At 44.7% G+C, this 25,555-nt stretch overlaps 2 protein-coding genes across 3 annotated transcripts in view; one reads left to right on the top strand and one right to left on the bottom strand.

Moving 5' to 3' along the window:
• Window positions 1–9,097, top strand: part of PPP1R14D (protein phosphatase 1 regulatory inhibitor subunit 14D) — an 18,597-nt gene extending 9,500 nt beyond the window's left edge. The window contains exon 4 of the mRNA XM_074997001.1: window positions 1,374–9,097. Within this exon, the coding sequence (XP_074853102.1) occupies window positions 1,374–1,436 (63 nt within the window). The 3' untranslated portion in view covers window positions 1,437–9,097. The remainder of the gene's footprint in view (window positions 1–1,373) is intronic.
• On the bottom strand, window positions 8,941–25,555 carry ZFYVE19 (zinc finger FYVE-type containing 19). Of its 2 annotated transcripts, XM_074996998.1 has the most exons (13): window positions 25,315–25,551; window positions 24,801–24,887; window positions 24,574–24,663; window positions 23,806–23,927; window positions 22,439–22,492; window positions 21,728–21,888; window positions 20,675–20,820; window positions 18,067–18,181; window positions 16,534–16,743; window positions 15,909–15,985; window positions 15,205–15,315; window positions 12,156–12,319; window positions 8,941–9,524 (listed from the first exon to the last, which is right to left on the bottom strand). In XM_074996998.1, exons 3-13 carry the CDS (start codon window positions 24,625–24,627, stop codon window positions 9,452–9,454), a joined length of 1,287 nt encoding a protein of 428 aa, XP_074853099.1. In that variant the 5' UTR covers window positions 24,628–24,663; window positions 24,801–24,887; window positions 25,315–25,551; the 3' UTR covers window positions 8,941–9,451. The 2 variants fall into 2 exon arrangements, with proteins under 2 accessions (XP_074853099.1, XP_074853100.1); XM_074996999.1 differs by lacking the exons at window positions 8,941–9,524; window positions 12,156–12,319 and adding an exon at window positions 12,372–12,673 and having other exon boundaries at window positions 25,315–25,555.

Raw genomic sequence — 25,555 nt, 5'->3', positions numbered from 1 at the left:
GTAACTCACTATGCTGGCCTCTCTGAATCCCTTTTTGCAATACCACATTTGCCTTAGACAATGCCGGCTGAACCTGGACTCCTAACTCAAGGTAGTGAATTCTACTAGGCAGCAGGTCACTTCAGGGTTAGTTGTTGCACTCCTGAGCAATACCCAAGACTGCCCTTGTGAGCCTAACTTTTAAAATATAGTTCTGCAGATTCCCAGGGAACATGCCATGGTAAATGAAGTTCAGGTCTGTGAAGTCAGGCCTGCAACACACCTGCCTGATTTAAACAAAAGACTTGTCAATCTAGAGCACACAGTGGTTTCTGCAGTATGCAGTGACCTCTCAGTGAACTGTTAGCTAGGGGAGGGGTTAAGGATACCTGATTCATTTTGATGATGGTGGCTGTTATGAAGAGCGTGGAATGCGTGCTCTCGCCGGTGGCTGCCATTCAGAATGGCCAGATGCCTCAGTTTTGAGGGATGGCCCTTGACAGTTTTGGTGAAACCTGGCTTTTACCTCAAATTGCACTAGAACTAGGCAGGTAACTACCCATCCACCTGGTCAGCCCGTCCACATCCCCTAATATTTGCCTCATTCACACACTAATGTGAACTCACACAAGTTATTCCCCCTCCTACCCCATGGCTGTTTTCTTTTGAAGTAAGCCAGCTATTATGTATCACAACATGGGATGCCCTGTAATACACTACCTAGCAGCATGGCCATTTCAGTGAAGAAAGAGCAGCAAATGTACTGAGGCCTAGCCACTGTGAGCAGAGAGGAGGTTGTAGAGGAAGTAGGGGAGTCAGGGCAGAAACAACAAACCCCATCACTGCAGCTGTACCTTTAAGTCAGCTAATGGGGGGAACAAACAGGCTCCATGGAGAGGCAGGGACGGGCTGCAGGAGAAGAGAGACGAAACGTGTGTGACTTCCCTGGAGAGGGCTGCAAGACGAGAAAAAGGACTGAGCATCTTCTCCACTCTGCCAGTCCTTTCCTCACTGATAAAATCTCACTCCCCCCTCTCCACATAAAATGATAGGTCCTGTTCTCAACACTCGGCCCTGTCGGGGAGGAAGAGCTCAGTGCTTTGAGCATTGGCTGCTAAACCCAGCGTTGTGAGCTCAATCCTTGAGGGGCTGTTTAGGGATCTGGGGTAAATAGGAAAAAAAAATCTGTCAGGGATAGGGACAGGTCCTGCTGTGATGGCAGGGGACTGGACTCAATGACCTCTGAAGGCTCCTTCCAGCCCTGTGAGATAGGGTCAGCATTCTTGTCAGCCTATCCCTGCAGTGACGGGCAACAAGGGGGAATGAAGACAGCAGGTGACTCTTGGAGCTGCAGCTAAGCACTAAAGCCTTCTTTTGACTGACTCTCATTCCAGGACTTCATTACAGAACTGCTCAACCGACTGCAAGGTCTCAGGAAAATCCCCCAAAAGAAATGATTCTGTCCGTCTTGAGACACGCTCCCTCCAGGTCTCGCCCACATGGAAGCAGGCATCTCCCCAGGAAAGAACAAGATTCATGGGAGAAGATCACTTCACAGTTTTACTAAGGCTCCCTGTCCTGGGAACCATCTTAAATACTTTCAGCATCACCAGAGACACAGCACTGGTCTCCAGCCCCATTCCAGCTTTACTTTCACAGGCAGAGGGTTATGGGTCTGTTATCCTGCTGATTTAAAGAGCTGTTACTTTCAGGGGTAAAGCCAAGTGAAAAACCCGTTTTCCCTTTTCAATTCATGTTCCTTTTCTTCACTTCCATTTCCTGACCTATGGTTCCAGGAGCATTGGACACAGGTTCCTCTGGAGTCCCTCAGGGCTATTCCTGCTGTCCAGTGACTGAAGGAAGAAAGAAGACCGTGGCTGTTATCCATCATTAATGAAGGGCTGAGAGTTGCTATTCCACTCCTCCCAGCCCCTACCTACCTGTGACCCTACACTCAGACCTCCTGGGTCTAGGCCAGCATGTGGACAAATGGTCACTTCTTATAATTTTCTGCTCACACGTTTTATTAATTGTCCCTCCCTGGTGGAAAGTAGGGCAGAAAATACACTCCCTGAAGCTTTTCCTTCCATCCTAGAGTATATCCCTCAGGCTAATTCATAGTTGTAGTGCATGGCACTTTTTAAATGAGCAAGCAGCATCTCTGAAAAGAATAGGAGGCTCTGCAATGGATTTTTAAGAGGCTGTACAGCTACCTGCATAACAGCATTTTGAAAGATGCTAATTTTGTAGAGTAAAATGCATAGAAATCCAGACCTCCTTGTGACATGAGGGGTTTTGTTCTGCATTCAAAGAGGAAATGCAGCAAGGGAAGAAAAATTGAATTAAAAGCCCGTCAATCCACGGCTGACTCAGTGCTCTCTCCATGGGATATCTTGGAAGCCATTCCCAAGGAGGGAGGGAGATATTTAGCAACCCAAAGAGGATGCAGGTGCAAGAGCCTTGTGACCCCATAGCACCTCTTCTAGCTATAGTAGGACTCACAAACCACATTCAGAGAGAAAGTACCTTGGCAAGAGGAGGGTGGCAATAAGATGGTACAGGAAGAAGGATCACAGGGACTCAGATGACTCCCCCAGGGTCAAAGAGAGTCTTGGTTCCCCATCCCCCACCTATATTTACTTCTGTTTTTGAGAGGGTAAGTTACACTGGGAGAGGAAATCCCCAGTACCATTAGGCTAGTGTCCAGATTGCTGTACTGGGTTTATCCTTGTGTTCCAGTTTGCCACGCACTATTGTAAAAGTGGCCAGAGGCCAGAGCACACAATGGAAAGGAGCTCTGCCATGTGAAGGCCAGCACTTCTGACAGCTGACAACAGAAACTGACTGACGGTCTTTGGCCAGACCAGACCAGAAACCGCTACAGTTTTGTCATAAATTACATCAATCCCCTTTCCTAGTTAATGACAGGGTGCGGCCTAGTACATTCATCCCCTACCCTAAAGATGTGAGCACACAATCAGGAGGGCCAGAGAAAACAGCTGCTCCTTGGCTGAGAGAAGCACACGCCCCCGAGTTGGTGTTGGCTGTTTCATGTATTCACACCCTTTTCAAAGCCGACGGGCTATGTAGCAGTCTTGGGAGACTTACCACACCAAACTGGTACCTCGCCCTAGAGGTGCTTCAAGCCTCACCTGAAGTGTGAGGCAAGAGTGGCTGTGCCACATTCTTTACATGCCAGCTGCATGCCCATTGGTAGATCCTTGTGGGAGTGGTGTGTTGTGGGCACGTCTTTCCTGTGCCAATGTTGGAACCTTGGCACATGCTTGGCAGACAGGCCCCTGGCCCCGGCACATGCAATAATCTTGGAGGAAAAAAGCTTCCCTTCAAAGCTGCACTGCACAAGTGAAATTAAAAATATTAAGCTACCAGTAAGATAAAAGGTGATGCTGGGCCACATCCTCAGCTGATGTAAATAAGCATAGCTTCCTTGAACCTGCTAGTCCACACCAGTTTACACCCCTTGTGGTTCTGACCTTTATCACTTCACTGCTACTCCAATGGCAGAGCAGAGGCCAGCACAGCCAAAGAGTTCCTTAATCCAATGGGGGCAGTTAAAAAAGTTGGACGTTTACCTAACGAATGAATTACGGTCTTTCTTGCCTCACACCAGTTTTACAAGCTAACCTCGTCTCTGCCAGCCCAGAAGCTTAGTCAAAGCTTGGAATGGATCAAACTGAGGTGAGTTTTGACAAGGGATAGGCAAGGAGCTGGGTGGACTGAACTAGTTAAAACAAAGCACAGGCACTCACGTGGCTGCCATGGGAACAGAGATACGCACGTGGTCAGGGCTTCATTTGTATTCTGTTGGCACAACAGGTTTGCTTGTTGAACTCTGCCTTTACTTTGGGTGACAGAGACTTGGGCCAGGCTCTAGGCAGGGGTGGGAAACCTATGGCCTGTGGGCCAGGTTTGGCCCCTGGCTGGCTTTGATCCATCCCATCGCAAAGCTCGGCACTTTTACCCAGAGGACAGCAAGCTAGAGCGTGCACGCCAACTCTGAGGCAAGTCTCCAGCCCTCAGCACCCACCTGCAGGACTGGAGCACAAATGCTGGATCTCTTTGCTGTTTACTTGTGTGTAGCCCCCAACTGATTTTTCTGTGGGTCAGTGCCCCCACTCCCCACCAAGAAAGGCTTCCCTGCCCCAGGCCAGGGATTGTTAAAAACAAGCTCTGGAAGGCATTTTAAAAATAACCAGTTTGCTCTGCCTTCACCTGTTCTCCTCAGCAGACACAGTCCAAGTAGAGAGGAGCAGTCAAGCTCTCCAGGCTGCAGTGATGCTGCACCAGCCCAAAGCATGGTAACGCTTGAGGCCTACACTCTGAGTGAGCTACAGAATCACAGGGCTGGAAGGGACCTCAGCAGGTCATCTAGTCCAGCCCCTTGCTTCAAGCAGGATCAACCCCCACTAAGTCATCCCAGCCAGGACCTTGTCAAGCCAGGACTTAAAAACCTCAAGGGATGGAGAATCCACCACCTCTCTAGGCAACTCATTCCAATGCTTCACCACCCTCCTGGTGAAGTAGTTTTTCCTAATATCCAACCCACCCCTCTCCCTCTTCAAACTTCAGACCACAGCTACACACAACTGAGTAACAACCCAGGGCAAGCCCTAGCATGAACGTGGGTTTTGAAGAGCTCAGGAACTTTAGGTAAGTTACATTAAAATATTGTCTCACAATACATTTGCCTATCAGCTAGGAACAGCTCCAAAAATCCATACCGATTTCTCAGATAAATAACATGAGAGGAAAAACTAAGAGGATCTCTTCAAGTGAAAAATAATATTAAAAAACCCTTAAAAGCTGCAAGTTTTTTTTTTTTTTTAAATTGAAAGATTCTTAACATCTGAATAATTTATTGTGGCGTTTGGATTTATTTTGTTTTGGACCTTTAAAAAAAACAGATTAGCCAATTCTGCTTTTGCTTGCAGTCAGTTTCTAGTTATTTTCCCCCCCTGGTTTTCAGGCAGTAGAGCAGGGGTCAGCACCTTTCCCAGAGGAAGTGCCAAAATTTGACCTTTTGATCTCCATGTATGGCCTGAGGCCCGGTGACAACTTTTTAAAGTCACTAATAGTTCTACTTACAACGGCTTCATTAATAAATAAATAAAGATGCAGCGCTATATTGTTTAGGTGGGGGTTGGCAGCATTAGCTGGTCTTTTGCTAATCCCCAGGCAGCATGGCTTTGAGCAAGCTCTCAGCTGCATGGCGGAGGAGGGACGGGGCAGAGCTCGCACCTCGCGTGTCAATGAAAAATCAGCTTGCGTGCCACTCTTGGTAGTTGTGCTGGGGGTGCTGATCTTTGCATTAGAACATGGTTGCCGTAAGTGAGTTGCAAGTCTCGCATGGGAGGGACTGTTTGTTAAAGTCACACGCTCTTTTGATTATACAGTAAGTTCTTTCATATCTGGTTGCCCCAGGACATTTCCAGATATTCAAATATTGTGGATAATAGAGAAGTATACCAAGCAATGCATAACAGTAAAGAAAAACAAGATTAGCTATTAAGAAACAACAACAACAAAAGAGTATGCTGCATTTCATGTAATAAAACACAGCTGGAAACATTTTACTGATCTAGATTTTACAGTTAAGACCCTTGGCTCACGTGTATGAAATTAAAACTTCCCCCCCAGCTCATACTGCTATCATCTTTGAGGTCCCATCTCAAATATTCAGGTTTAAACTTTTCTGCTGCTATAAACACGCTCAGTTCTAGTGCAAAAAAGACAAGGGCCGATATTTCTACTGCAGAAAAATCAAGAATTTTAGGAGGTGGTGGGGAGAAAAAAAAATCCTTTCAAGCCATTTCTGTCCTCATACAGAAACAAAAAAGGACACAAGCCCAGCTGAGTTTCTCTTGTAGACACAATGCTCTCTTATCTGCACAGCTATGAATTTCAGGATTTCTTTGCTTTTGTTGAGTTATTCCAAACACCTATCTGTGTGTTTTCAAAGCTCTGGGTATAGATGTAACCATACCAATCCACTGAGGATAGCAGGAAGATTATTCAGGGCTTTACCATACGACTCTTTAAAAGCAAGCTCCTTAGCATAAGGGTCACATTAGTTGCCTTTCCCAAAGAGAAAATTAAGAAGTTTAGTCTGTCTACTCCTCTGCCAACACGCTTTCCCCATGCTACAGAAGCTGGTAAGCTGGCGATGGAGTCTAATGCATTTCCAGAGGAAGGTGGTTTGACTGCCATACTGAAGGCCAATTATCACACGCAGAGGTTTCACCACTTACAAAAGTCACATTTTCTGTGATGAGGGGAGGGTCAACACCTGTGACCAAAGCAACTAAAGAGAAGCTCCCACACACAACTGGGAACTAAATATCAGTTCTAGGACATGAATTTCTGGCTTCAATGGGAACAGCCCTCAGAAACCAGGCTGGAAATCTGGACAAGCCAGCAGACTGGCTTATGCTGTAAACTTCATACCGTTTTCCTCATGAGGTTCACTTGGCAGGGCTCACAGCTATTTATATATGCAGCTAGGGTGGCTCTACACATGGTTGAGGAAGCCAGGAAGTTCAATACGACAGTGCTGAGACTCAGCTAGACATAAATAACCCACAGGTCAGGGTGTTGAAGAGAAGCAGCTGTGAAGCAAAGAACTGAATATACATAATCTGAAAGTCTGGAGGGGAGTCAAGGTTAAGACCTACTGCTGGGATAAATACTACACAGAGAAGCAAGCCTCTTCAAATGAGACAGACAGACAGACAGACAAACATTTAAATAGCAATTACTTCCCGCTTCTATCTCTCACTGAAAATACTGACCCACCAAGGGAACAAGGTAGATCCTTTCTGTAAGAGTGGGTGGCTAGCCACCTGAGTAACCATTCCAGTCCAATAATTACAAAATGGCTCTCACTTCTGTATGATAACACTCAGAAATAAATGTTGGTTTCATCTTTTAGACTGTAACCTCTTCTGACCAGGAACCACCTCTTATTACCTTGTGAGTGCTGGACTTCTTGTCAGCATTACATCATAATGTCCCAGTATCTTTGATACTCAGATATCCCAGAGGTCTGGACTAAGGAGTCAAGAATGCCATTGCGAATACAAATAGAACCTCAGCCACTTACGGCTTATTCAGAACTGCAGTAGAGAGGGTGGATTTTGTCAGGATAGTGCTTAACCTCGACTGCTTTGGTCTCGGCAATCTGTGATGTGCACCAGGACAGTCAGTCACCAGGAGATGGGCAAGTAAAGAGCACCATTTCATGTCATTCACAGGAAAATAAGTATACAGCAGCTGCAGAGATAGCAGACAGTGGGATCTTTAGTCTACTACAGATTCTAATATGGTACTGGGTCAAATTCGGCTCTCATACAAAGGTGTGGAACACTCTTGTTGACTTCAGCAGAATTCACACACACCTATAGAACAAGACAATTCAGCTCATTTGAGTTTACACTTACAAAGCACCTTCCACCTTGAAGAACACCAGAATGCTTTTCAGATAAAGGAATGCCATCATCTATCAGAAAAATGCAGCCCTTACTGGGGTGGAACACAGCTGCAGTTTAGCAGGTCACCAGCAACACCATACTAATGATTTAGGTCACTTCCCGGCCTCTCAAATCCAGCCAGAAGTATGTCAAACACACAAAAAAACACCCAACAACCAAAACCAAAAACACAGAAAGGCCTTGCATTTCCTTTCTCGAACCATCTAGCATTAGAATGGAGGTCACAGGGCACAACTGCAGGATGACAGATCATCATCAACCATGGGCTCAGCACCCACTCGTGTCTGATACCTCCCTCACTATTTCCTTCCATCTTTCTCTGTTCGTTGTGGAGTGGCTTAGTTTCTGTAGAGTAGCTCCACACTAATCCACTATATAATCTAACCATTCTCTGTGGGGTCTGCCTCTGCTATTCAAACTGTCCATTATAACGAATACCAGGGTCTTGATTTTTCACTCATTGTTCATTCTGCAGATATACCCAAATAGATGTAACTTGCGTTGTATAACCTTCTGCAGAAGGTTCTCCTTCAGCTATATCTTCCTATATAATTTCTTATTGGTGACCTTCTGCGTCCATTCTATTTGAAGCATCTTTCTACAATAACTCCTCTCAAATGCCAATCTCTCTTTAAATATTTTTATCACCCATGTCTCACATCCGTACAACATGCTGCTGAATACACACGTTTTCAAGATGCTCAGCTTTGTTCCTGAGCTAATTGCTTTGCTTTTCCGGATCTTATCCATCACCTTCAAACTCACTCTTGCTTTTGCTATTCTAGTCACTATTTCCTATTACAGTCTAGATCATGTGTTATGTTGCTTCCCAGATAGGTGAACTTCTCTACATTCTCTAGTTCGATCCCATCAACACTGATCTTCCTTCCTATTTCCTTATCTCAAAATACCATTGTTTGTTTTATCAATGTTCATTATCAGTCTCTACTGCTTCCCTCCCTCATTTAGCACCTGCACTGTTCTCACTAGCTTCTCTTCATCTTCTTCAATGATAACCGTATCACCGGTGAACCTCAAGTTGAGGATTCTCATCCTATGCACAGATATCCCTTTTACCCTTTCTTTAATCTTGTCCAGGACTCTCTATAGGTGCGTGATGAAGAGACTCAGCGATATTGAATCTCCTTGTCTCATACCTCTACTCGTTCTAAAGCAACTTCCCAACTATCTACATATTCTCACTGCTGCCTTTGCATGGTTGATATCCTTCAACAATTGTATCAGTCTGCAATCCACTCTGTATGACTCCAACACCACCCAAGTCACTTTCTGATCTATACTCCCTTTTGGGGTGGGGGAGAAAAAAAAAAGGGATGAAGCAATTAGAGATGTTCTTGTTCTTTCATCAAGGTTTCGCCACATGGAACTCGTAGAGGCTTCATGGTGGAGTTTGCAGGGTGACACCCTATGAGCCAATTTCAGAAATTCTCAAGACTTCCCAACACACATCCCTTTATTGAACTTGCGAAAGTCTTATCACATAGCTAATCAAGCGATAGAGAATTTTATCTTTCCTTAATTCAACTTGCCTTGTCATCTATTTTAAATCAATATATAAATTATTAGCAAAAGCAGGAAATTATTCATTACACAGCCTCACAATGGCTTAAATTAATGCCCTTTCCCTGGCTTTACTATCATTCAAAATGCCTCCTCACCAGATTTACATTTATGTCCAACTCAGCCATTTTCTGATGTTCCACTGACTTAAATTCTCATGCATGCAGAGTGTGCACTTCACTCCCAGCCATGTTTCCTGGGCTGTGTTTGGGCAGGGGAGTCGCATTTTCTCCAAGCTTCTCTGGAATTACAGAGGTTCCTTGAACTGCTTGAGAGGTCCTTTGTTTTGGTAGCAAGTGCATGCCTTCTTGGATTCTTCCCATCTTAACAACTCCCTCTTTATTTCCATTGCTTATCTTCTTCCCTTTCCACAGCTCATGGACTCATTTCTGCTTGCAAGGAGGACGGTAGCTAGATGTGCGGTGCTCCTTTCGGTCAAACTTATCGTGGCCTTCGCTGAAAGGCAAATAGGAATTGTAGATGGTATTTAGTGAAAGTAGCTTGTGCAGACCAGCCTACTCAGCAATGATAAGCAGCTGTGTAGAGCATCATCCAGCTAACGCAACCAAGAGACATTCTCCACTGGTACATTGGGCTGCTGGAGGAGTTCTCCCTTGGGCCACTGTTGGCTGTACCTAGCCTGACAATTGAGGGTTTTTTTGTTTTTAATATCACCCTGGCAGTTCTTTATGAAGAGGAAGACTGCTGGCTAATTCAGAAAACTTCATTCTGTTCTCTGTCTTTTGGAGAAATGGCAAAAGAGCTCTCTGAAATATTCAAGTATGTGTAGTTAGTGATGCATTCTCAGTACAGCAGGCAAGAGACATGTAATAAGAGCTGTGATTATAATCTGCTGCATATGGTACTGAAAATGAATTGCAGAGGACAAAATCCCAGCTCAAGGAATTTCCACACAGTTTTAGTCAGGTAGGATTTCTTATTGACTGAAAACACAGACCTTGATCTTCATGCTATGACTGACTCAATGTAACACCCTGCCACTCTGCTGCTTTTTTCATCTCTGCTTCTTACAGCTCTTATCTGCATGATGTGTTTTTCTGTAAACATATTTAGTATTACCAATTATGCATGTCCTTATTTTAATGTACTCTCTCTCACATGCCCCTTTCCATTGGTCTCTACAGGCCCATGAAATGACACAAGGAACCTCAGAGATGATCTCAATCTACCATCTGGTTGCTGTTTCACACTGAGTTAGTCAGTGCCATTGAACACTAGCATTGGAAATCAAGCAACTCCACTGCTTTAGAAAGAAACATGATGATGACAATTACTTAGAAGCTAAGGAAGAACAGTTTTGCACTGAGAGAAATAGTTCCTTAAGCCAGAGCTTTAATAACATGCTGCCAGAATGCAAAAGCTGTAGGTGTTTAACAGTTAAAATTGCAATGAAATATCTGACTCTTATGATTCTCAATTTTCTCCTTTCCTAGGCATGAGGAACTGTCTTTTGACCGGGGGTCCCTGACCCACAGTGGGAAGGGAGGTAAAAAAAAAAAAAAAGGAAACAAAACACATCAGTCAGGGTCACACAAGTGAGAAGCTAAACACAAACAAAAAAAACTAACCTTCACTGATGCGGCCCCGGAGTGGGGCACATCCTCCTCCTCACGCTCTAACCTTAGGGCAGGGGGAAGGGAAGACTGAGGTTCTGGGCTTCCAACAGGCCAGACCAACTCTTCTGGGGGACCAGGGCTAGTAGATTTGGTAAGCCCACCCTTGATTATGGGGTGGGGCCAAAAATTAGTTCAATGAGTGGGAGAGGGAAGGGTACAGGACCGGGCTGGGGGTCAGGAATCAGGGTACGGTGTCTGGGTGGGGTGGAAGGGAGCTGGTGGGGACTGGGGTGGTGCTTACCTGTACAGCTTCTCAGAGACACACGTGGCTTTGCACTCCACTGCTCCCAGGCCCCACCCCCAACTTCTCCCATTGGCTGTGACTGCCACCAATGGGAGCAGTGGGGGTAAAAGCACCCGGGCCAGCCTTTTCCTGTGCTGCCATTCCCTCAGCCATGCGGGTGGGAGAATGTCAGTGCACAGAGATACTTCCTGCTCCCACCAGGCAGAGCCAGTGGGACAGATCTGGCCCTCTGAGAGACTCAGGGCTCCACCCACTGCAGTGAGGAGCCAGCACCAGTGCTCAGGCCTCAGGGGTGTGATGGGGCTCGAGAGACAGCATGGGCTCTCCACTGCAGGCAGGGAGAGGGAAGAGGGAGAGAGTGAGGAGGGAGCGTGACCTGGGAAGAACTTCAAGCCTCATGGGCCAGATCCAGCCCACAGCTTGCCTGAATACTGCACAGGTCATAGGGTCCTCACCCTTGTCTTAGGGGTTCTTCTATTTAGTGGAAGAAATGCCTACTGAACAACCCAAAAGGTTGTCACAAGGAGAAGGAAGAAAAATAAAATGTTCTCCTTAATGTCTGAGAAAAGCTGTCAGGTAGTACTTTAAAGACTAGCAAAATAGTTTATTAGGTGAGCTTTCGTGGGACAGACCCACTTCTTCAGACCATAGCCAGACCAGAACAGACTCAATATTGAAGGCACAGATAACCAAAAACAATAAGCAAGGAGGACAAATCAGAAAAAGATAATCAAGGTGAGCAAATCAGAGAGTGGAGGGGTGGGCGGGGGGGAGAAGGTCAAGAATTAGACTGAGCCAAGTATGCAGACGAGCCCCTATAGTGACTCAGTGTGCTAAGTGCTACATGACTGCTTTTTGTTTTGATAGTGTATGGACTAGCATGGCTTCCTCTCTGTTAATGTCTGAGTATAGCCAAGAAGCAATGGACTAAAGTTGCAGCAAGGGGTTAGGTTGGTAACTGTCAGGTTAGTTAAGCACTAGAATAAATTGCCTGGGGAGGTTGCAGAATCTCTGCCATTGGCATTTGAAGAGCAGGTTAGACCTGTTAGGCGTGGTCTAATTTAGTCCTGCTATGAGTGCAGGGGACTGGATGAGATGACCTCTTGAGGTTCCTTGTGGTCCTACACTTCTACATTTTAACTTGGCATGGAGAACAAGGTTTCAGCTTTGTGTTTATCTCTAGCCCAAAGGCGTTATCGCAGTTACCGGAAGCATCGCTGGCAGTAAAGATCATCATCGCAGTCATGGCAGCGCAACGTGGCATCTTCATTGCAGATGCAGCACCATGGTAACTCCTCATCATCACTGTCTTCTGCCTTAGCAACCAAGCTGGGTTTCTTAGCACCAGCTGTGGCAGTTGGAGCTTGGATCTAATCCAGGAATAAATTGGATAAATAAAAGAATCTGGGGTCACACTGAAATACATTTAGGAGAATTAGATTGAACTCTGCAGGGTGAAGATTGTCTCTCCTCAGACAGCAACTGAGGAGGCTTTTTACAGAGTGTGGTTCTGTCCAGAAGAGACACATACAGCACTTACATTCTAATATATGCTGGTGTAGGGTGCGAGAAGAGTTTGTAATGGTCTCATGAGAGCAGGTCGACCCCTCTGTGAACCCTTAGAGGAATCCTGTACAGGGGCGTGCTGCCAATACTTCAAGGCTACCAAAACCAGTCTGTGCATGGTGAAAAGCTGCAAAACAACTCCTCTTGCCCCACAACACCTGCGAAACAAACCACGCTTGCCAAAACTCCAAGGCTACGCTGGCAGTAGGCCACTAGAGATAGAGATAAGGAATGCATAGGCAATTTTAGGCAATCTTATGTTAATGAACTCAGCTTTATCAGCAAGTGTTAGGAGGCCTGTTACAGAGCCTCTCCCCAAGCGAAGCTCTGGCGTGTCAGGTTGTCCCCCATGGGTGACTGCGGCGTCTCCGGGGCTCCCGTTGCGGGTGTCACGCACTTTCAATAAACCAAATATAGCACTCGCCTTCTGGGTGCAGCCTTGTCTCTGGGGAACCTGAGCCTAGTTGGCTACAGCTGGTCACACTTACACATATACTACTTCAGTGTCTTTACATCAAGGATGTCCAACCATGGTAGACACAAATTCTATATGGTAAGCTTGTCTATAGTCTGAGCATTTGTTTGTACGGGCATTTACCTAAATTCTCATAATAAAAAATAAATGCTCCCGCACAAATTGCATATATTTTTATATTTGTGATAGATGAATAGCTTCACCTATTTGATTGATGTCACCAGCAACATCCACCCACAATTATTATTTGTACTGGGGCAAGGCTTAGAAGCCCCAGCCAGGAACTCACTGGGCAAGGCACTCCACAGACAAGAAAAGACAGTGCCTGCTGCAAAGAGCTTACAATCCAATGAGACCAGATAGATGGGGTGGTGGAGGAAAGGAAATATTGCTCTCTCTCTCTCTCTCTCCACTGTGTAGATGTGGAATTGAGACATTGAGGCTCTTTGACTTGCCCATGGTCATGTAAGAATCCTGCAGCAGCACTTATAATGGAACTCAGCATCTCCCAAGTCCAATGCCTAATGACAATACCATCCACCTGCCTAGATTTATACTGCCCTTATGGTGATAACAGTGTTGTGTTCTGGAAGTGTTGGTTCAAGCACGTCAGAGAAACAAGGTGGATGAGGTAGTTCTTTTTATTGGACCAACTTCTGTGGAGGGGAGAAACCTGAAGAAGAGTCCTGCGGAGCTTGAAAGCTTCTCTTTCACTAAGAGAAATTGGCTCAATACAAGATACTACCTCAGCTGCCTTGACTCTTTTATGGCGATAAAACAGACGCAGGTTGAAGCTTAACACTGCATAAGTCACATATATATAAAATTTGAAGAAAGTGTCATAACCTTCTTCAAAACATTGCAGACAATTTCCCAGGCATACAATAAATAGAGCTGCGTGAATAACTGATTTTTCTCTTTGGTGGAAGTTCCAAAAATTTTTAAACCTAGTTATATCAGGTTGATCCAAAGCAACACTTTTTTTGAACTTTTTAGCAAGACTGAAAGTTGAAAACATAAAAATATCCATACTGGGTGAAGACCAAAAGGTTCATCTAGCCCAGGACCCTGTCTTCCAACAGTGGCCAATGTCAGATGTCCCAGAGAAATGTCACCTATTCCCAGCTTCTGACAAAACAGAGAGTAGGAACAATCTTGTTTCAGGTTGAAGGAAATATTTTATTTGACTCGAAAGAAAAACTTTGATTTAGATTTAGAAGTTTAAATGTTTTTATTTTTCTCAAAAACACTGAAGGAAGTTTTTTAATAAAAAATTGTTTTGAACAAAAAAACCCAAACCATTTAATTTTGAAAAATGTCAGAAAATGAAACTTGTCAATTTTCTGAGAGTTCTTTTTTGCCCAGACAAAAATAATTTGGCAAATGAGACAAATCTGCAAAATATTTTGATAAAAAAAAATATTGGCAGAGCTCTAATGATAAGTTTATTGTAAAATGTTGTTATAAAAACAATCAATCATTCTAATGATCGTGAAAGGTTGGGTAAGAAAGCTGTAACATGGACACACTGCTACCATCTGTAATAAGAGATATTTTCCCACTGAGGACAGATACTCTGTTACACGGGAGATCACAAACCCATTTCATTCTTACGGTATGTAACAGTGTGTGCACGCTGCTATGTTACAGGCTTGAATAACCATGAATATATGACTTCTTTTTACTAATTTCTTCCACTAGTACTGTAAGAAGACACGTGCACTTGATTGCACATGCAGTCTATAGACTTGATCTTACACCCATTGGAACCAATGGAGAAGCTCCTACTGACTTCAACAGTGCAGGACAAAGCTCTCTATCAGTAGACTTGATGGGTTAGGAATCCCTTCTCATGCATCTTACTTGCTGACTACATGCTAACTAAGTCCTCTAGATTTCAGAGGGTGCCAGCCAGTCCTACAGATGGCTGGTATTCAAGGAGCCATGCTTCAGACAGAAAGCCCTTTTAACACAGGCCAGCATGAGGAGGTGCAAAGTACGGTCAGCACTGGCTGGCCTCGGAAAAGCCAGCTGGGACACTCACCTCCTCAGCTTGCAAATCCAGGGAAAGCTGGTTTGTAGCTCTTTGCTGTGCTCTGGTTTTGGGAACTTACAGTACACTAAATACCTCTAAGCCAGTCTCAGAGCAAGACAGAGATCTGAATTACACAGAGCGGTGTTGTACCAGGAATAGGGCTTGATTATCTCACAGACCTTTGGCTTTGCTTTTTTGCGTGGGTACTTCTGTGTGGTTGCTGGGCAGGTGGCCTGATCAGCAGGGATGTTGAAGCCGCTTGCTTCATCCAGAGCAGCTTCCTCAGTGAGCTGGGAACAAAAGAAAGCAAGAAGCCATATGTTTCAAACTCCTACATGAGCCTCTCTCCTGCAGCAATACTCCCTTCCCCTCTCTTCATCTCTGAACTCTGACTAGACATGCAAAAAACATTAGAGCTGAGAAGTCTGCATGGAGGAGGGGCCGGGATTTACGATGAGGAGCAATCCAGAGAGAATGTGTGCATGGAATGGGAAGAACCCCATGAGAGACTGGCCAGGACATGCAAGCTCCACAGCTACAAGACCTACAACCTGTGGCAAACTCCAGAGATGCAAGGGGCTTCTCAAGATATGCAACTTCCCCATCTTACAAGGGTAAGTCACTAAAAACACACACACACACACACACACACACACAGAGAGAGAGAGAGAGAGAGAGGAGTCTGCTGCCCTAGCCTGCTGGGCTCCGGAACTGCCCTGCTACCACATTGAAGAGGAGTTAGTTTTAAAAGTGAAAGAAGATCTGAGAGAGCAAGAATATGACCCAGGGACAGCAGACAGGGTCCTTGCACACTAAATAGTCTCAGCATTTTTGTTACCTATTTAAAAAGAAACAGAATGGAGTCCAAATAGCTGTTCCTGACCTGTTTTAGGACTCTCTGAATGGCTTCTTCTGTTAGCTCCTCATCACTGTCAGGGAACTTACAGCCTTCCAGAGTAACTGCAAAAGGAATGGACAACTATGAAACTGTACCCCTGATTAGCACCTCTCGCCATCTCAAGGGATGCTGTCTGTGCTTAGCCTGGGGAGTTGACTGCAGACACATCTTCTTTTCAGATGGATCTGTCCAGAAGGGAGATACCATTTACCTGCAATTTTTTCCAAGGGTTGGGGCAGTAAAGGGGAAATGCACTTCGAGGGTATAAATGAGTCTTGGCATGTTACAATTAGGTGGCAGCCTGAGTATAGGGCAAAGGGGCTTCATCCACACAGCTTCCCCTGTGGGCCTCAACCCCTAGTTCTTAGAATCATGCAGTCCCACACTACTTCAGCCAGATTAACAACTGGACCCCAAATTGTGTCACCAAGGGACCATTTCTGACAGAGACATGATTCCCTCCAGCCATAGTTTCTTCCCATTGCTAAATGGAGGTTGACTTTCAAGTGAAGGGCCCCGACTTTTCCCAACAGGACAAAGTGATGGATTACCAAGCTAACACTGCCCTGTTCTTCTCCAGCACAAGCCAGTGTTTCCTCCTATTAGTCACCTTTCTCAGGATCCTGGCCTCGGAGCACTGCCAGTCTCTTTGCAACTTCTAGAATCTTTTCCTCCCGAGTGTTCTCCTCCCTCAGTTCACGGGCAGCCTCTGCCAGAAGTTTATTCTTCTCCTCCTCCAGCTGCTTTGGGTCCAGCTCAGCAGTGCTGATGCCGCTTTCACCTCTCCGATTGAGATCGTTCAGCATCTGGGTATTAACAGCTGGAAGACAGCCCAACAGAGCATATAGATGTTAGAATGACAACCCCTGCCCCGCAATCCTCAGCACAGCCCATCTCTTAAAAGACTAGGGCAACTACACCGAACTCTTGTCTCATACTGTGGGAGAGAAGTCAGCTGTTCTGCTGCACAGCTCTCTTTTCTACAGAGAACGTGCAGATGAGTTTCGAGGGATGAGTCACACCTTTGTACGTGGACCACAGTAACTGAGCCACAATGAAGCTTTTAGTGGGGTCCCATGGAAGATGCCCTTTTTGGAATATCAAGTTATAGTTACATCAGTCAAGAGAGTTTTAAGCAAACAAAGGATGTTGGGCATGGCGCTGGGCAGATTCGTGTCCCAAGATCTTGACTACTTCTGTGTGAACCATCTAATAGAACATTAAAGGAATGAAAATTCTAGAAACCGTTCCTCCTCAGAGTTGCCTACCAAAAACAATTAGAGAGAAATCTTCGAACAATATTACCATTGGAAGAGGAAACTATCCCACTGGCTGAGACAATGACAAAGCAACATAGGTCTGATTTGATGCTCTTGGTCAACATAGTGTGTTATCATAGAATCACCGAACACTAGAATTGGAAGAAACCTCGAGAGGTCATCAAGTCCAGTCCTCTGCTCTCAGCAGGACCAAGCACCGTCTAGACCACCCCCAAACAGGTGTCTGTCTAACCTGCTCTTAAAAAATCTCCACTGATGGAGATTCCACAACCTCCCTAGGTAATTTATTCCAGTGTTTAACCACTCTGACAGTTAGGAAGTTTTTCTTGATGTCTAACCTATGCCTTCCTTGCTGCAGTTTAAGTCCATTGCTCCTTGTCCTATCCTCAGAGGCCAAGGAGAGCAATTTTTCTCCCTCCTCCTTGTAACCCTCTTTTAGGTACTTGAAAACGGCTATCCTGTCCCCTCTAAGTCTTCTCTTTTCTATACTAACAAGCCCAGTTCTTTCAGTCTTCCCTCATCGTTCACATTCTCTAGACCTTTAAATCATTCTTGTTGCTCTTCTCTGGACCTTCTCCAATTTCTCTGCATTTTTCTTGAAATGTGGTGCCCAGAACTGGACACAATACTCCAACTGAGGCCTAATCAGCGCAGAGTAGAGTGGAAGAACAACTTCTCATGTCTTCCTCATGATACTCCTGTTAATGTTGATAAGTGTGGGGGAGGGATAAGACAGGATACTTGGAATACCTTTAAGCCTGCTAGTTTGTGAGGTGTCTGCTCTCTTCTCATTATAAAAGCACATTGTGCTGTACACAAGGTGACCTTAAGAAAAACTGTTTAAGGCCAGGGATAACAGGTACCTTGAGGCTGCACTCCTGGATTGTATCGCTCATCAATGGCAACCTCCTCAGCCAGCTGGGTCAACAGGTCATCAGACTGCTGCACATGGGTTCTGGTATCAGGGGGCTGGTACACCTGGAAAAAAGGGAGAGGATGCACAGAAAAAAGATGTTGGAGAGTGTTAAACAAGGGACGGAAGGAGACAAACTGAAAAGTTGTGTAACACTATGAGACATATTTTTCAACCTCAACATTTCCAAAAGCACCTCAGTTTTAAGGTGCCCAACTTGTTATGCTTTGGGCCTGATTTTCGAAGATGTTGCGCACACACGGCTTCTACTGAAGTCAACCAGCTAATACAAGCACAGATCTGGGAGCCAGCAACTGATGCAATCTGCTCCCCACTGTGGTCCCGAGCCCTTCTGTGATACTAGACTCTACATTTAGACACCAGAATAAGTGGCTCAATTATCACAATTATTGAGCAATCATACAACAGTTCCATATAGGTCAGTGGCAGCTGTTTTGAAAAAGGAGGAGTGGGTAGGGTACTAAACTGAGATGTCGTGCATAACCTTGAACAAGTCACTTATGCCTGGTCTACACTAGAAAATTATTTCAGCAGAAGTACAACCGTCAAGGCTGTGAAAAAGCCCAAGCTCCAGGGAAGCCTAATGAAGCCAAATTAAGTTCCAGTGTAGACAGAAGAATTCTTCCATCAACACAGACAACGCTTCTCAGGGAGACAGATTACATATGCCAAAAGTAGAATCCCTCATCAGCATAGGTAATGTCTACTCTGAAGTGTTTTGCTGCAACACAGCTGTGCTGCCATTGCATTGTACACACAGACAAACCTTTAATCTCTCTGAGCTGCTGTTTCCTGTAATATGGATATAATCATGCTTGCTTATCTCCCATGAGACCATGCAAATAAATACATTAAACATACTGACAGGATAGAGAACATATAAGTGCTAAGACAACTAGATAGCTTTGAAAATGAGGCCACATAATTAGACTGGGACTTTGCAGCCTAAAATTTGTATGGATTTTTAGAAAATCTTGGCAGTTAAATGTAAATACACGACAAATATAGTGAAATACTACAGTACACTTGACACAGATCATTAAGGGACATCAAGCTACAAATAAAGTTTTCTTAAAAGTGTCCATATTTATGTTTTAAAGAACACTGACATTATTAACAGTCTATTTTGAATTTTTCTCAGCTGCAATGAATACAAACCAATTTCATTTTAATTCCTGCCCATATTCTCTTGCAGCTTCAGGTGTCCTGCTCCTAGGCTAGGACATCTGAGGAGCACTTTTGAAGTTACGGAAAGTTTTCCAATCTCCTACTTCCGTTTGAAAAAAAATGGAGACAGGATGTTAAATTTACAGACAACTACCTAAATGTAGGGCGAAACGTGACCCAGCTGCATCTCAGTGTAAACATTGTTTTAAACATCTGTCATCCTGTTCAGTGTTTGGGCTGCTGTACCACTCTGAAAGGATTACTAACATTTCTGTACATAAAAGCTATGCTTGATTTGCATTGATCAGTTCATAACGATGTGTTTTCTTTAGACAAGTGAACTTCTAAGCCTAATTTTGTACTTGCCAGAATTCACAAGAAAACATTTTCCCATCTCATTCCAAATTAATTATTGCATCCTTTAAATTGCTATTCATTTTATTACTTCATTATGTAATAAAAATACCCTGAGCTGATATAGTAGCTTTCAAGCAACGATCTAAAAGCACTAGTGAACAACACATCAACCTTTAGAAGTAGGAAAGTAGTATCACTTAAAAAGAGATGGAAAAACTAAAGCACAAAGAGATTAATAGCCTGATATTCAAAGGTAAGGAGCAATCACAGATCCTATCAACTTCAATGAGAGTTTTGTGTTCTCAGCACTTCTGAAAAAAGAAATATCAGGCCACATATTTCTTCTCCACAGTTAAAAAGCAAGTCAATGGCAGAGCTGGGAGTAGAGCCCAGGGTTCCCTCTATTTTTTTTCCATCTATACGCAAAATAAATTTTATTGTGTGGACCAAGGAATGTGTGGAGGTGCACTACCAGTAGAAATACGTGGTGCTGGCTGTGGGTGATGTGGCTGCTCTGTTAATCAGCTGGGTGGCACTGGAATCTCTCCAAGCACTCAGCTTACCAGGAATGCCACTTGAACCCCAGATTCTTGGCACCAGGGTCTAACCTCCAGACAATGCTCCTTCTCAAGCCAAGTTCACCCACGTAAAATAAGAAACAGCCTGACCAGCAAAGCGTCCCCTGAAACTCAGAGATTGAGAATTCTCTCTCAACAGCTTCTAGCACTAAACCAACAGTCATTTGTGAAGCAGTGCCACAAACAGGCCACCATCTCCGAATCCTCATCAAGCTGAAGAGACGTGTCCTTCAATTCAGGAGCATGACGACAAACTCTTACACATCACGTTGGGCACTAACGAGTGTATTTGTGGAGTGGCAAGGTGGACGTAAATCAATGAAGCAGGAAGAAGGCCCGATGTGCCTCTGAAGTCTCCTGAGATGCAACAGCTACTGGGAGAGCTCACACAGAGAAACTGGCAAGGACTGACACAAGGAGGCCAGGGGATCTTACCGGTCTGGGGGTTTGGGATGGATGGGCTCTTCCCTGAAGGGCAGCCAGACGGTCTTCCATTTCCCGGGTGGATGGAATGGGTTTGCTGGGGTCATCCTTCAGTGCTGCGAGTCTAGCTTCTATCTCAGCCTGAGATGGGATGGACTCTGCAATTCACACCAACCCTGGTTTGTGTTCAACAAGCAAATGGCTTTTAAGTTTTTAATCTGTTGGAATATCTTTTCCTTTCGAGACTGGAACCTCAGACAGCTAAGCAATGCCTCCCTTACCCCACTAATCACAGACAGGGTTCAGGGTTTCAGTCTCCTGTTACCACCCACCACTTCATTCAGAGCTACTGCCTTCTCCCCTACGTATTCCCCAGCCATGAGCTGAGCCTAGCTGGAGAGCAAACAGCACCATCACACAGTTTGCAACACCCATGTGACTAGGGCAGGGAAGGTGAAATGTAGGCTTTATCTCCCACTTTGGAGCCAGGGAGTCCACTTCCCACTCATGCATCCTAGAACTGCCCTTCCTTTGTTTATTGCTGCAAGGCTGGAATGAGGAAAATTTGTGGTCCCCCAGAATCCCACTGTGCTTTTGTGGGGCTCAGTACTTCAGTCAAAGCGTACCCATGCATGAGCTGTGTGCAATAGTTTGGCCACACAATAACAGCACCGTGCAGTCCCCTGCTTTACTTTGTTTCTATGGTTCTCATATTATCAAGCACAGGGACATGTCCAGGACCCATGTAAAAAAGCAGCTTATTTCACTGTGTCAAGACATGCAAGATAAGGACTGCACCAGTGAGAAAGCTGAGGTCCAGAGCAGCAAAACGTGTGCATTGGAGAGCAGCAGCTTAGGGAATAGGGCCCGGGGATCCACTGCTCTGATAGCGTAGGCAGGACAGGGCTCCCATGGGCAGCTTTCTCCCACCGCCTTCTATGTTTGGAGGCTTTTCCATAACGCATCAGCTGTAAGCAAGGGTGCACCCTTGCTCTTGGGATAGATCATACGCAGCAATGGAAACTGCTCGGATGCAGGAAGCCTCCACAGCAGTGAGAAACTCACTGGGCTTCGTTTCCTCCTTGAGCCTCTCCAGTCTCTCTGCAATAGCTCTATCTTCCTTTGACAACCCCCGATATTTGGAGCCTGCCTGGCTTTGGTGTTTCACTGGCCCTTTCTGTGGATCCATCAGCTGATTCTGCTTGGCTTCAAGAACTGCTACGCGCCTATGGCAAGGGAGAAAAAAGAACCAAAACCAAACCAAACCAAACCAAAAAACCCACAAGTGTAACTCAGAGCAGGCCCTTAGAGCAAGAATTACAAAAACCATCTGCTGGCTCCTTTACAGGCACACTATTTCGGGACTGAAGATATAGGACAGAATATGGCAAATTCCCTTATTCCTGCTCCCGACTTTGCTTGAGTACATTTGGCTCTGGGGAGGCAGAGATACCACCCAAGCACTAAGAAAAACCATTTCTCCCAGAGTAGCACTAATACAAAAATGGTCAAAAAACTAGCGTGGATGATTAGTAATGAAAAATGGACCCTCACAGTTATAGATCACAGGTTCTAATTTAGCCATAGTTTAGCGGTGCCACGTCATTATCGTCAGGTGGCTGTTCGGTGACCCGACCAAATGAGCTGCTGGGTCAGTTCAGTTTTGAACAGAGAAGTGGCCATGTCACAAGCCCAACTTCTTGTCTCAGCAGATCAGCCAAGAACCAAAATAATAATCAAGCAAAGACTGAAGTGGGCTGAACTACCAGAACTCACTTTTTGTAGTTCTTTGGTGGAGACCATCTTGCTGTACTAGTCTGAGACACTCCTCTGGGAAGCAAAAAAGAGACAGAGCTCAACTGTAACACACAGACCCAAAAAAGCTGTGTAGATAATGCTACAATTGCTCAGCTTCTCTCTTACAGTACATTACAACCTATACAAACTGTGATTCACATTGCTACAGTACTCATCACTTTAGTACGTGGACAACATTTACATGGTTTAAAAAAATGTGTCATTAGTACTTTACAGTACAAGGAGCACAAACACCACTCTCCACTGCAGCTTGCAGAGATACAGAGGCAGTGAATGGAAAGAGACCTGGGAACAAAGGTGCTGGATTCTCCTAGCTCAATCAGTAGAAAGCTTTGGGATGTGCCTTACAACTCTTTCAAAATGCAAAATTATACCGTGTGTTCGAAACTATATTAGCGAACCCCTATATATTTTATTGCATAGTTATAGAATACAAATTATAACTACATATAACACCATAATGAGTTATGGAGCTGTGATACCTGATTATATGCTATAAATATGATAATCTTAACTCTGTTTAATTATACAAAACAAATGAGCAGTCATGTAGCACTTTAAAGACTAACAAAATAAATTATTAGGTGATGAGCTTTCATGGGGCAGATCCACTTCTTCAGATCTGGAAATAGTACTATGCATCTGAATAGTGAGCTTATTCTGTTACCACAAAAATTAATCTTTCATCATATATGCAGCCTTTAGGTCTTTAGATTTATACATAGCATCTAGAACTCTGAAACAATGAAGGAGGATTCTGTTTGTTTTAGTGGCAACACTTCTAATCAGCTTATCACCAGGCTGCTCAGCTACTAGCCATTAGCGTGGACAGTTGGAAGTAAAACTCATATGGTACCAGATCAATAAAAGACTATAGGTTGAACCGCTCGGCTCCGGTCAGGTTCCAAGGACACTAGATGAGAATGAGAAAATTTGCCAGATCATGGAAGGTCACTATTGTCTAGTACATTACTAACACTTCCACGGCTTACTGGGCTCTTAGAAGACCTTCAGGGGTAAATTACAGCTAAATAACAGCATAGAATACTGAAAGCCAGGACTGGTGGCTGTAAACAAACTTTGTGTGGCCAAGTTTCCCATTGTCCCATCCTTGATAAGTGGTTGTCCTGCTAACTGAAATCATGCTGGATTATGGATATTGCTGGATGAGAGAGTTCTGGAGTACAGAGGTTCAACCTCTAAATGGGATTCCAGTCTATGGATGGTGTGCACGTGGCTGCGTAAGATGGATCAACAATCAGCTCTGTGTTACTGGAAGCCAACACAGGTAAACGGACACTTTGACCAAACTCTTGTAAGCTTACCTGGTTAGCTCCCCATGACACTGCTTGCACACCTTCTGCTGAGTATTCCCACAACGGGGAACAATGGCGCTAAACCCAAGGCAGCCTGAGCAGAATGCCCGCCCACAGTTCTTGCACCCACACTGAAAAGAAAGAAACAAGGAAGTGCAAGTGTTTCATTCCTTGGCTGTAACAACTCTGACATACAACAGAGAGATTCAATGATATGCATCAGGCAGGAGCAACTTCCATATCAAAGCACCTCAGAGAAATGTATTTATTCTTAACTATAAATGAAAAGTAAATATGTGTGTGACTAAGAGTAGTAATTGCAGCTATACTAGTTAGAATACATAACATAGAAGTTACTGGCATTTAGTGCATGATCATCTTATGCTTTAGAGTCAGGAACGCCATCTCCTTCCCTAGCATCAGCTCTTTCCTCTGAGGTATCTGGAGACTATTCAATTACCCGGACCACAAGTTTGCACTATTATAGCAATTCTTACATGTTTGAAATACACCAAGGATAAAGAATCTGTGTCACTAATTAAGGAAAACAATGGCAGTGACACACAAAAATGTGTTTAGAGGCAAACAAGCGCAGCAAATTTTATCTGTAAAATGTAAAGCAGAGTGGGAGGAAGGGTTACTATTTCGCATATCAAGACCCTCACACTGTTGAGATTTCAGATGACATTGATCAAGCACTGCCATGAGAAAACTCATTGTACTGCCTAACTGGTTTTTTAGGGCCAGATGTTTTATCTACTGTTAAGAGAGACTTGCCTCTTTCCTGAAGACAGTAAACTTGGATGCACAGCCATAGCACCTTCTATCCATAGGGCCAGCAGAGAACACACACACACTCTCTCACAGCTGTACAAAAAGAAATAATTTCTCTTGAAGCTCTTTGTCCACATAAAGTTGTGCTGGAATAGTCTTCTCCTTCAGAGGGAGGAAAAGTATGCGGGGGAGGGGAATGATGGATTATGGCATATCAGGAGATGGTTTACCTGCTCCAACATTTGAGTGTAGAAATGATGGTCTCAGGTTCTTTCAGCATAAAAGGTCTGATACTTCCTTAACATTTACAGACAAACCTTTAATGAAAGATTATTGTTAATAATAAATAACATACTTTGCTGCTTTTCTAAATGACTAAATTCTGACAGCTCAAAGTTAGGGCAAGATACACTAAATGCTCTCCCCACTCCTCTGCCAACTCACAGCCAGTCTAGCGCCATTTTTCCCCCTGCAAACTCAAGTGGGTCTTACCTCGAAAGCTTATGACCTAATAAATAGTTTTTTTTCCTAAATCTTTAATGTGCTACAGACTAGCACAGCAAACTCTCTGGGACTATCAGGAATAACACCGGCTGCCCTGCTTTGTATTGTAGACGCGTGCATACTTTGGATACCACCTCTCCAAAGCAGAGATTTAATTCCTGCATTCACATGCTTGGCCATAGGCCTATAGTGTAGCTGGCAACGTAGATTCGACTCGCTCCGCACCGTACCAACACACACCGTGACAAAAGCCCCTGTGCAGAAACCAAGCGCCTCGCAAAGTTGCACTCCTGCACACGCCCTGCACCAACCGGAACCACCGAGACCCAGGACCCAGCGGCTGAGTGAGTGCAAACCCCGCACGGTCCCCATGCCGCGGCCCCAGCACCTGCCGAGCCCCTCGCACCGCCGACTGCCGCAGAAGAAGCTGACAGCACAACTCGCCGCAAGGCAACTTCGCGGCTGTTAGCCCACCGGCGCC

This window comes from Carettochelys insculpta, chromosome 6 (assembly GCF_033958435.1).
Source record: "Carettochelys insculpta isolate YL-2023 chromosome 6, ASM3395843v1, whole genome shotgun sequence".
NCBI lineage: Eukaryota > Metazoa > Chordata > Testudines > Carettochelyidae > Carettochelys > Carettochelys insculpta.
This window is presented reverse-complemented; position numbering and strand designations above follow the sequence as displayed.